Below are 12,921 nucleotides of genomic sequence, written 5' to 3' on the forward strand. Positions count from 1 at the left end.
TTTACTGCACATTAGACTTCACTTTTTTCCTAAAATGAGATTGATTTCTTTTGATCGAGTAAAATTTTTAGTCCAAACAATGATGACCTTGGTTAAGTGGTGAGACAGAAGAAAAATGAGGAAGTACAAATAAATAAAAAAAGGACAAAAAAGAATTATTAGTATCTCCCTTGACGTTATTGTACGCTTTAAGCCCTGATCATACAAAAAAGCTGTACTTTCCAGGGGGGGAAGAGGCCCAGGGCACGTTAGTTTCTTGTCAAAATCAGGAACCCACCACTCTTTCATTGAAATGACCATATCTGGGGATCAAGTCCCGAAAACGAAATTTATTTCTACATCACCGTGTAGAAACCGCAATCGTGTTTATATTTTGAAAGGTCGGCTCAGTTTATTTGTAGACACCATCTATTCTATCTATTAGACCATCAGTCAGAGAAACCAAACATATGGAGAGAGAGAGAGAGAGAGATCATTAATAAAATATTACCTTTACAAGCACTCATTCCTTTGCTCTAACGTCAGTAAATAGACAGCTTAGTAAGTGTCATTAGCTTTGGTAATTACTTCTCTTTAACTGTAATCTAACTGTTACAGTTGATCGGTTTCATTGCCACTTGATCTTGTTCTGACTTCTGAGCAAGAGCTCGCAATTCTGAGAAGTCCGCAGAAAAAGATTGGACACCTTTCAAGATAAGGGTGAGTTTTCTTTTCTTGTTAAGTAACACCACACACCACAGCCTCATAAAGGAATGCCTCATAGGTAAATGTGACAGTACTTGAGACATCTCACCTACAATATTATCATATGAGGAAAGCTCTGAGGTAAGGGGAATGGCTGTCGGTGTCGCTTTAACAGTGTTTAAGCCAGCTTAATTAGGTTTTCTGCTTACATGTATAGATTGGGTGTTGTCTTTAACAGATTAACTGTTCAGAGCTTAGAGGAACACCAAATTTCTTCTGGATTGTGTGCTGGTAACAATATGCACCAGCAGGTTCAACATGGTGCAGACTATTTTGCATCAAACCTAGATAATTTTTGCATAACCATTCAGCCCTAAATATGATGGAATGTGAATTAGAGAGTACTATATTATAATGATCACGTCAAGTATTGAATTGATGGAATGCATGAATACCGTCCACTCCTCAAATCTCTATCTGATCACGTAGAATCTAACCAACCTGAATTTCAAACAAACCCTACAATTAATTTGGCGAACATGTGTTCTTGCACGCCCATTGTGTGGTCCAACTGCAATAAGCATAAGACCGCGATGAAGTTTGACATTGATTCATTATACTAGATCAAACCAATCGTACTTCAACACTCTACAAAACCCACACTATATGCCCAGCTCAAAAAGTCCAGTTTTTTAAGTGCGATTAGTTCTATCGACCACATCACTTATAAAATAAGTGATCTGTAGATGAAATTTTCTAATACGATAGCATATTTGTCAAGCGCATTCAGAAAATTGAGAGCTATGACATGGAAATAGTTATCTTTCAAGAGTGTGTCATATATCTTTATCAAACTATCATTAAGGATTGTTCATGATCGCTAACATCCTTAAAGTAAACATAACCACACTAAGACGATCTTTAAACAAGATGAGTATCGAATCATCCGCGATGCCGACAAAACAGGATAGAGATGGGGAATTGTCTTGGCAGGGATATGTGAAGGATGTTTATATCAAGAGTGGGTGGTGAAAGGGAGGGAAAAGGGAAAGAAAAAGGAGGGAACTGGGTTTGATGACATTAAATTATGAGTTAAATTTTTCTTCATCTTTCTTCCTTTTTTTTTTCTTTTTTTGCTTAGATTGCAAGAAATTGCCCACCACCTGTTCTTGTTTGACCCGTATTTTAAGCCTAACAAGTCGCCCCATTGTTCTCTCATCTCCAACCAAAGATTTCTTACCATTTCTTGATCTCTCTCTCTGTCTCTCTCTCCCTCTCTCTGTCACACACGCATACACACGCACCACCATCAGTCCTTTGCACCCGAACCCAGAACCCAAAAAGAAACGGAAACGACAACTGTAAAGAGGCATCGCATGGCAGTCAATAGCTTGACCTCCCCCATGATTTTCAATTCAACACTTTCTCAATCTAACCAGAAGGGTCATGGTCACCCGATGAGATCGCCAGTCTTGGATCCACAAGTCATGTCTCCCCCTCCTCTCGCCCTCTTTTTCAACTTTATAATACCAAACAAACATTCGTTTCAAACCCCTCTCCTAATTTTGGTCAACACATATACATGGGGAGAGCAAGGCACACATCTATGAATAAGAAAGCATGTGTTGCCACACACCCCCCCCCCTCGTTCATGAACTTGGCCGTGCGGTGTAGCTATCATCGACACCATGTGGTTACTTAAACCATCTCTTCTTTCAGAATCACATGTTCGTGTTTTTGTTTTTTTTGGTCAACAAGAAAAAGGAATCAGGTTTTCTGTTGAAGGCTGAATGTCAATGGTTAGATGGTGGTCGAGTCAGGAATTCCTATCTAATAACATCTCCACCCATGACTTTTTCTTCTTTAAGAATATTACTGCCACACGTTACTAGGTTATTATTATACCGTCTCTGATGAGGCCATCTCGTAACTTTTTCTTCTTGTCTATATATAAATATGTAAATTATTACTCGTTTATGCTGCTCACTCTTGTCTTCAGAAAAATTACTAAAAAAGTCATAAATTTTTTGCATTTATGCCGATTCAATCCATCTGGCCAATTTTGATCGAAAATCACTGATATAAACATCAGCTGTCTTTCATGGCGCAACCAGGCACTAACATGGACAATTTTTAATATTATTTTTTATTCTTTTTCTTTTTATCTTTTCTTTCTCTTCCTTTTTTTTTTCTTTCCTTCTTCCTCTAGCTAGTCACTAGGCCTGGCGACCGGCTAGAAGCAAGGATCGGCGAGGTCGACTAGCAAGGACGAGCCTTGCCCGCCCATGATGAGGCTCGACCTCATCGTCACTAGGCGAGAGCGAGCTTGCCCTACCACTGGCGAGGCTAACCTCACCCAACGATGGCAAGATCGAGGCTCACCCTCACCGGTCACTGGCGAGGTCGTCAATGAATTAATCAAAAGCACAAAAAAAAATTTCCCAACCTTTCCAACAGTATCTGTGATGCAATCAATGCAGGGCTCGGGAAATGCAGTCATGTTGTCCCAATGAGTTTATCGCTCACAGGCACCTAAAACAAATCAACAATCGGAAATGATTTCAGAAAATGCCAGGAATGATCGCATCAACTGCATTTCACTCACACAGCATCTCCAAGATGCAGATACGAGAACGAAGATGGTGGATTAGGGTTTCTATGAGTGAGATGAAATCACTCATGGGCTCGTCGGGGACGATGTGCTTGCCGACGGGGAGGCGCATGCCGGAGCGGAGGTGGTGAGAGGAAGAGACAGAGCACGCGACGACGCCATTGCCACCCATGATCCTCAAAGCTATGTGGCTCAATCTCACAGCCACTTTCTTGCACTTTCTCTCACTTTCTCAACCTCGCTAGTGGCTAAGCGAATCTCGCCCTCGCCAGCTAGAGGAAGAAAGAAAGGAAAAAAAAAATAGAAAGAGAATGAAAGAAAGAAAATAAAAGAAAAAAATATTATTAAAAATTGTCAATGTCAGCGCCAGCTGGCCCACGTAGGTCTATGTCAACGATTTTAGGCCAAACTTGGCCGGATAGACTGAATTAGCACAACGCAAAAGGTTTAGAACTCAATTGGCAAAAAAAAAATTTAGACTAAATTGGCACAATTGTAATACGTTTCAAACTTTTTTGGTAATTCTTCTTTTATTTATCTCTATTGAATTAGTTGTGTTAGATTGAGAATTCAGCGATGCGGTTAATAACAAATAATCGAAAGTACGATGCTATACTCATGTTAGAAAACTAAACCTTAGTAGAAATTTAGTATTATCATAAGAAAGTTCTCCACAGCATGTTTCCAATCAAATTGAAAGTGCTATAGTTGATGAAATCGTCCGACATGGTCGTCCTCTATGACGACCATTGCCGTGTTCAGTTAATGACCGTAACTAGCTTACTGTAACCTATAAAAATTGCTGTAATAATACTTAACAGAAAATATGACCTCAATAGATTTTTCTCATCATGCAATCCTTACAATTGAAGAGTTCAGATATAAACAAATGTAGCTACCAAGATCGAAGCAAACCCTACTCGCGGAGCTATTGGACTAATTAAACTTCTAAAATACTGCAGGTTAAAAGTACAAAAAAAAAATACATCGAAGAATACAAGTTGCCTTTGCTGTCTTTCTATTGGGCTTTCAGGCCTTAAGTGGGCCCGGCCGTCTCCTTAATTGGGTCGTCTAATTTCGGAAAATCGTGAATATTCTTTGGGCCTAGGCCCTAAGCTTTCTTGATTCAACCTCTAACAAAGTCAATATGACCAATCAAAACATTGCGCTCCATTCATATTCGATATGTACGGGTACGCTATTGCCCCAGTGGTGGACCATACAAAATCCAATATTATAATGCTATTAAATTTTTCCTAGAGGATACAGTTTAGATCCGCGTGTTTATAAAAATGATACCTACCTTAAAATTTGTTCGAAAATCTAGCATACGAAGTAAATTTCTCGGTCTAATGAGTTCGACCAACAACAAGGAGCAAAATGTTTGATGCGCGTCTAGTATTATGAACAAGAGAAATTAGACCTATCTTACATCAACTTAAGCACACAAAAGTTAGGATTGATTCATGAAGCCCAGGACCACGGAACTATTAGAACTAGATTATGGAAAGAAAATGAAATGAAAGTGATTTGGACTTCCAAATCGATCACTGGGAAACCGTCGGTGATTTGCCGACCGCAACTAGTTACAAAGGCCGTTATATAGATATTCTTGTCTAAAAGCCTAAAAGGTCATAAGCAAAACTTTGTGTCTATTGTTGATCGCACAGCATTCATAAACAAAATCGAAAAGGGTCTGAAAAGGTTTGTAGATATTCTTGTCTCGATATATGAATTTTATTATTATGTTGCCCATATGAGCAAAATGATTGTATAAGTTTACATAATTTAATCCCTTCGAGGTTCGCCTTCCAAGAATGGCGTCCATCTGATATTTGGTAGCCACTCCCGCCATTGCGGTTGACTGAAGATTTGCTCATTCAATCATCAACAATTTATACAATATCTTCTCCAACGAATGACTTGTATGCACAATATACAAATTAGCAACATTGTCCTTGTATGTTCGAACAAAAAAACAAAACATTGTCCTTGTATGTCTTGAATGGTATCCATAATCATAATTTTGGGGTTCCGTTTGTTTAGCATAAAATATTTTCCAGAACATTTTTCTCATTTTCAGATATTTGGATCGCTTAGAAAAATGAGTCAACAGAAAACCTTTGCTTAAATTCAGAACAATGAAATCCTCTTTAAAAAATCGAAAAACATTTTTCAAAATATGACTAGTAGCAACACTTGAACCACAAACTCTGTACTTTGGCACAAAAACTTTAATGCTCATTTTCGGGTCCTCAGAGTCCAAGACCGGGTCCCCGGTACCTAGGCCCAGGTCTATCAAGGCCGGCCCCACAACCCTAGTGCTTGTGCACGGGTCCTTGCCACCTGTGCCTGGTTCTATCGAGGCTGGGCCCGGGCCTTAGGTGCCAATGCTCGGTTCCTCGGTGCCCGAGCCTAGGTCCATCAAGGCCAGCCTTGAGGCCCTAGTTTCGGTGCCCGATGCCCCACCTGAGCCCCGATCCACAAAAGTAGAATGCGGGACCCCATTACTTGTGCCCAGATTCCCGACACTAAAACCTTGATCGATAAAAGGCAGTGCCCCAGTGCCCATGCCTGTGCCCAAGTCCATCGAGGCCAAGCCTAGGTCTACAGAGGCTGGGGCTAAGACCCTTGTGCCAGTGCCAGGATCCCCTGTGTCAAGCCTAGGTCCATCGACGTCAAGGCCCAAGACCTCGATGCCAGTACCCGGGTCCCCAACACCTACACCCTGGTCCATCGAGGTCGGGCCTGGACTCGAGCCACCAAGTTCTCACACTTGGCTTTTTGTGGACCCAAGCCTGGGTGTCGAGGATCCAAGCACCGGCACCGAGGCCTCTGCGGAACTAGGCTAAGGCGCCAAGAAGCCTTGCATGGGCATCGGGTTTTTGGTTCCGACTTTTGTGGATGCAGGACCAGTGCCTGTGCTCTTGCTTGGGACCTAGTGCCTGTTCCGGGTCCTTGGCGCCTAGGTCAGGGTCCATCAAGGCTGGACCTAGGATTCTAGTGCCCATGCCTAATTCCCCGAATATTCATGCGCAAGTCACTAGAGCCCAAATAATGCATGTGCATTTAGAAAATCAAATCAGATTTTACTTTCCAAAACGACGGAAATATTTGCCCGTTCTTTTTCAGATTTTAGCCAAGCACCGGAAAATGGTGCCATTTTCCTGGAAAATTACTTCTTGAAAAACATTTTCCAGAAATATAACTTTTTCATGAAATAAACGGAGCCTAGGTTCGCTTGTGCTTATATTATGTTGATACACAGATAACTATAACCTCTACCTCGCCTTTTATAAGTGATTGTCTTTTTTATGTTCGTTTTGATCGGGGACAAACCTTCTTTTCTGTTCAAGTGAGATGATTAGTCAATTTAAGATGGTTTTCCAGGATTGTCGAGCTGCGACGTAATTAAATGAGAGTATTCGCTAATTGATAGTTAAAGAAAAACATAAAATAATATATAATGTACATAAGTCAAAATCCTCAATTGACTCACTTTTTTTCCTTTTTTGCAATATCATGCCCTACAAATCAAAGAATGTGGATCTCAAGTTACCTTCACATGCAACGATTCTACAAATTTGTCATAGTATTAACTGCTCCCACACTCTTCCAAAATCTTTTTTTTTTTTTACAATATCATTTCATGGCATATTCTAAAGTTACGCTTGCTATTTCAATCGTTTTAAGTTTAGCAAAGATTACAATTCAAATCACTTTAAAAAAAGGGTCGGAGTCCAGAGATACACAAATTAGTGGGCTATATAAGTATCGCTTTCTATGTAAGTCTCGTGTGATTAGCATTATTCAATTTGAATATTGAAAACCAAAAAATATCATCCAACGCAATACTGCTAAGCAGTTCTTACATACTTATAGTTTACCACATTCGAGCTATAAATTCGGAAGTTTCCACTTGCCTCCTCCAAGATTAGCCGTTGACCCCGTTGCACTCAAAGCAATAAGATGCAAACTGCTTATTTTGTATTCAGCCTCTTGGCCACGACTTGTCTGTTTGGCCATGGGTGTGCAAACAAGTAGAGAAGTGCCCGACAAGATTGCTAACTATAGGGACTGCAACAACCTTACGTCGAATGGCAAATTTCCGTCTTTTCTTTTCCTTTTCTTTCTTTTATTTTTCTTCTTTTAGGATAAACGCTGAATGACAGAGTGTTTGAGATTGATGGGATCATATCAAGGGGATAATAAGGGCGTCGGTGCACTAGCTTCATCACCTTGCTCGTGGGGAAACTGTTTCTGAGTATAGATACAAATAAAATAAATTATTTTGGATTTAGCATGAAGTTCAGATTCCGATGGAAGTGGACCCAATTAATGCGCCCATGTTCTGAAAACCACCCCGAATATCGACCGAGTAAAGGAAAGGAAGAGAAGAAGATGAATATGGTAAAATAGACATGTTGGCACGGTATGTAGAAAGGACACAACGTATTCAATCACTTATTACAAAACACTGTCGATTGACATCGTACATATTTGCTGATTTGCAGCTGTCATGAAGAAGAAGAAGAGGAGGAGGAGGAGGCGAAGATTCATTGCAGAAAATGCAAAGAAAAGAAAGGGAACAAGACGTTCCATGAGTTCCAACGTCCATACCATCGTCAAATACCTAAGAAAATCCAAGAAGACAATGCACAAACTTGAACTCGCTCCAATGAACACCGATACAGGACGATATAAACAGCTTGCGACGACATACAGAAAATCCTACGACCTCAATAAGTACCTCTTTTTTGCCCTAAAATGGACATGAACCTCTTCTTCACGTTCCCCATCGAATAGCAGCCCCTAAACTTGTTTGAATACTTCCTCCTCTCCCCGAAGCTCAGCGTCGAGTCCGGAGATCCATAGCCATCTTCTTTCTCGTCACCAATGTCTTCATTGTCGTCGTACGACCCATAATGCATAGAAGATCCTGAACAAGAGAAGAACTGGCGATGGATACGGAACCTCGAAGTGGATGGGGAAGAATTATAAGACGACCCCGACGACGACGATGTCGACCCGGAAGAAACCGACGATGACGGCGATGCGCGATGGGATCTTTTCGGGGTGAGCCTTGAGAACACGGCGCTCATGGACACGTTCCGCTTGCGACGACGGCCCTGCGAGGAGGAGCCGGAGCAGGTGAGTGCAGGGGTGGAGCTGGAAGGAGGGGGCGTGAGGGGACGGAGGGAGGTGCCAGAGAAGGCGTGCTTCGGCGTCCCTGGCTGGGACTCCCACGTGAAGGGCACCGAGCGGGCGGCCCCGCCGTAGTAGAGGAGGCGGGAGGAGGTGTTCGTGGCGGAGCTTTCCCTAGACAAGAGCCTGGAGAAGAACTTGCCATCTTGCTTGATTTGGAAGGAGGTCTCTTGATGGTTCCTAGGGTTAGGGCTACGATTCATCGTTTTCTTGTTTTCCTTTTTGAGGGTGAAGAAGAGGCTCTTCTTCTCAGCTCTCTGGGGGTGGCTCTCAGGCTCTCTTGCAAGATCTGAAAGATTCAAGATCCGAAGAAGAAGCTGATCGTGAGAGAGAGAATGGAATAGAATAGGATAAATCTTGATGAGAGCGTGGTCGAGGGTCGTGGGAATTAAGTAATTTGCGCAATAATTTAAGCTGCTTCTCTCCCCTCAAAGGCTAATCTCATTAATCGCATCCCCTTTTTGTGTGGCAATTAAATAAGGCATTTTCATTGACTTTTGTACGTATTCACATGAGATTTTTTTTTCTCAAGTTGGAAAGTGACAAAGTTTAGTGTTGATGCAGTACATCCTTGCTCGATGAATATTTATTTGTGGACCGATTGATTATGTCATCACGAACGGTTAGAAAAAGACTATTTTGTAGTCTTGCTATGTGAATCGAGATATATAGATTGTTGTGGCCATTAGTGCTGAAGAATTCTTATGGAAGGCGAGCATAGAATCTGGACTACTGATGGGAGATGAATGATTGATGTGTAGCATTGAACCGTCGAATTTAATTTTCTAATGGAGGAAGGAAATAAAGCAGATAAATGAGAAGGCTATATATTATCTCTAGGTTGGGGCTACGTATATCTAGCATAATCACAAAAGTATGCAATCTCTCTTGGAAACTTCTACCTATTTAATATGGTAAAGGAAAAGCGATATATACCAAGCTTTAATTTGTCTCGTATTTTGAATTTTTTGATGATGTTATGACAAGGTAATTCCGCTATCGTAGCATGTTCGAGTAAAATTAAGATTCAAAAATAGATGGGTTCAACACTATCATACAAACCCTCCTCGTAATTATGTGGTTGCTCAAAAAAGCAAAATCAAAATTATGCAATAGTCCCATAGTAACTAGATACATTAGTGAACATGAAGGGTTTAATTTTTCCTCCTGATTAATAGAACTCGCGATGCGTACTAATCAACGTGCAGCCTCAAAATAGAATATAAGAAAGTGGGATAGTAGTCCAAATGAGATGAATAAAACTTTGAGAAGAATACTAGTCTTATAAGTTGCAAAATATTTTAAAAGATCGATATCCACTTTTTTTCTCATTTATTTTGATCATTTTATAAAAGAACATTTGTTTTGATTTGATTGAAGTATAGTTTATTCGTGCTATCAGTCTTAACATTTTCCCCTGCCCTTCCGGGTGGATCGACGTGATATGGACGATTACATTGGTCCCATGTCTTCCCCAGTGCATCGTCATCTCTGTCTGTGATGTCCTTTCTCAATGGTTTCCATACTAAGACAACAACTAAAACATCAACCATAAGAGTCCAAAGGAGTCGATACAAGGCTCAAATTTTAAAAATATTTTTTCAAAAATGTTTATTTATATCGCTCAAAAAATTGAATGAACGATTTTCATCGTTTACAAAAAAGTTTGGGTATAAATTATTGTTTGAAATAAAAATATTTTCCGTTGCGTAATTATTTCAAGTGATACGAGCAATCTTTCTTAAGAAAATATTGTCAAAATCATTCATTTTTTGCGAAACAAATGGAGCCTAAATGTGCAAGATTTCCAATTAAAACCAGGAAAAATTAAAATCACTCACTCACCAATAACAAAAAGATTTAACTCTCATGTTTCAAGTTCCACGTTCGACCAATCCTCTCATCTTATTGATAATCACATTCCACAGGGAAATTGTCCAATCAATTATGAACTTTTGTATGTATGCCAATTCAGTTATATAATCTTTTCAGTTTTGCCAATTCGATCCTAAATTTTTGCCCGGAATTCCAATGTAGTCCTGTTCAATTTTCGCCGGAAAATCGCTGGCACACCGGTGTGGCACGTAAGATGGCTAGCAATGACTAGACCGCTAAGTCAGAGATTTCCGGCGGAAATTGACCAAAATGGCTAAATTGAAATTTCGCGCGAAGATTTGGGACTAAATTGAGAAAATTAAAAAGTTTATGATTGAATTGACATCCGTACAATAAGTGTATGGCTGATTGGATAATTTTCTCAACTTTCCACTCACTCACTTTGGCTATTTGGTGGGGAATGAAAAGTTTAGTAACACAAAAATAATTCTAATTAATAATATGATCCCTTCTTTTAAATGTGAGCGTTGATGGAGGAATATCACTAGCAGCTCTCACTTTCCGAGCATTAATGCTGCAATGAGGATCTGCATTCAAGACAAATTCGTGACCCAACTTTTTCGTACACGAAGAATGGTCAATGAAGGGTCCAACTAATCAAATCAAATTGCACCAGTTCCTGGGGGCACAAATTGGTACCATGCGGTGGACCTAAGTTTTAAATGCTTTCTGACTCTTTTACGGCTGAATTATTTGTCCCTTTACTTTATTCCTCTCGCGTTAAATCACGCTAATAGGTTAATGCATGGTAGGTAGCCGCACGATTCTAGATCTCATTGGTGGTTGCATTCAATGCAGCTCCACGCTGAATTTCAGAAACAAAAAGATTGAGAGAGGGTCCTTCATAATTCTCTTCTTTTTTGATAAAACAGTCATTTTCTAGTTATATATATGTGTGTTATATAAATATAGTAGAGTCCCGTTGTTCAGTGTCGAAAAATAAGAAATTCTTTTGCATGATGATAAGTTCTCTGAGTTTTTTTTATAAGTGTCACGAAACTATTGACAAGAAAAGATGAACCCTCGCTTTTTTTTCAATTAATTTGTCGGTAACTTACCAATATTTTTACGAAATTATCATCTCTTTTTTTATAGCTCATAAATTGCCAACTTCCCAACTAAATTACCAACTTTTATCTGCGTAACTCAGCCAGCAAATTAAATCCCCGCCAAACAGGGTATATGATACTTAATTACCCATATAAGTTAATCACAATGTCTGTATTTGATCAGTAAGGTATTCCAATCAAAAGCTCAAAGTCATCAAATGATTCATTAGGATTGATTTTAGACTAAACATGATCATCGAACTCATCAAACACTTCCAAGATGCCTAACACGTTACTAAATGAAGATATAAGCAAAGTATGATAAATCATTTGGTGTTCAAGTCCTCGAGCATCGCAATACAGTCTACTCTAAAGTCTAAATCATTAATTAAAGCATGCACGTAAAGTACGTACGTTTCAATAATGCTTTAGCCAGGATATAAGCCAAGGCGTTGATTAAAGTCGTGGAGAGTGTTGAGCATTTAATGTTTGAGTAGGAAGCAATTTAGTGGCCGGGTCTGAGTGCGGATTAGACGGGGCAACATGACTGCAAATCACGTGCGAGCTCCTCAAATCTCGATATCTACTTCCCGTTAACTTAATTAATCACAATTATGGTACCTGATCCCATATTTACTTGCGCACGCTTGTACTTCCACAATTGTAAAAGCATTCCCGAGGAAAAATAATATTAGGAATGATGGGGAAGGCTCATCTATCTTTCTGCCCCGCTACTATTTGTTATGATCCCACGTAAGGGTGAGCAGTGGTTTAGGGTATATCCTGAGACTGGACCGGATCCAATTTTGGTTAGGCACGTGGTTCCAAATTTTTGGAACCGACTATCACCAGTCTAGTTCCCGATTCCGGGTGCAGAACTGGTGTTGACACATAAATTTTGGCGTATTATTTAGTCGTAATTTGTATAGAAAATTAGGGATTAATTTTTAACCCCTAAACAAAAATATTTAGGTTGCATAACATATAGTTTAAATTCATTTTAGATTAATTGCATTTTGCATCGGACCGGCAGTGACGAACGAGCTTAAATTTCATCGAATGGGACTCGGCTCGCTTGGAATGCAAGGTCCGGGAATTACAAGTCAAACGGGCTCGGTTGTTTTAATTTGAGTTTAATTCAGCCCATTATCCTTAATTAATTCAGCCCATTTAAATTAACTTAAAATCTAAGCCCAAGCCTAAGCCCATTAGGACTAGAGAGCCCATCTAATTGACCTAGATTAGTGTTATATATACATCATTAGGTCAGGATTTTAGGGAGGACACACAATTTCGGACACAGTTTTTCAGATCAGAATTTTCAGAGAGAAAAAGTGAGAGAAGAAAAAAAAAGAAGAAGAAGAAGAGAGAGAGAGCGCCGCTCCCCGCGCGGCCGCACGTCGTTGCCGGAGCCCCGCCGCACCATCTCACCGCGCCGCCGCTGCCTCGTGATTCTGTTCCCTGCGCGCCGCGCAC

General features: G+C 40.1%; 1 protein-coding gene across 1 annotated transcript; it reads right to left on the reverse strand.

Annotated features, from left to right (window-relative positions):
* Positions 1 to 7,828: 7,828 nt before the first annotated feature.
* LOC115684931 (uncharacterized serine-rich protein C215.13) lies at positions 7,829 to 8,923 on the reverse strand. The gene has a single exon (XM_030609887.2). It carries the CDS (start codon positions 8,701 to 8,703, stop codon positions 8,035 to 8,037), a length of 669 nt encoding a protein of 222 aa, XP_030465747.1. The 5' UTR covers positions 8,704 to 8,923; the 3' UTR covers positions 7,829 to 8,034.
* Between the last annotated feature and the right edge of the window lie 3,998 nt (positions 8,924 to 12,921).

This window comes from Syzygium oleosum, unplaced genomic scaffold (assembly GCF_021117445.2).
Source record: "Syzygium oleosum isolate NSW1041296 unplaced genomic scaffold, Sole_v2.1 Sole_v2.02, whole genome shotgun sequence".
In the NCBI taxonomy this organism is placed as follows: Eukaryota; Viridiplantae; Streptophyta; class Magnoliopsida; order Myrtales; family Myrtaceae; genus Syzygium; species Syzygium oleosum.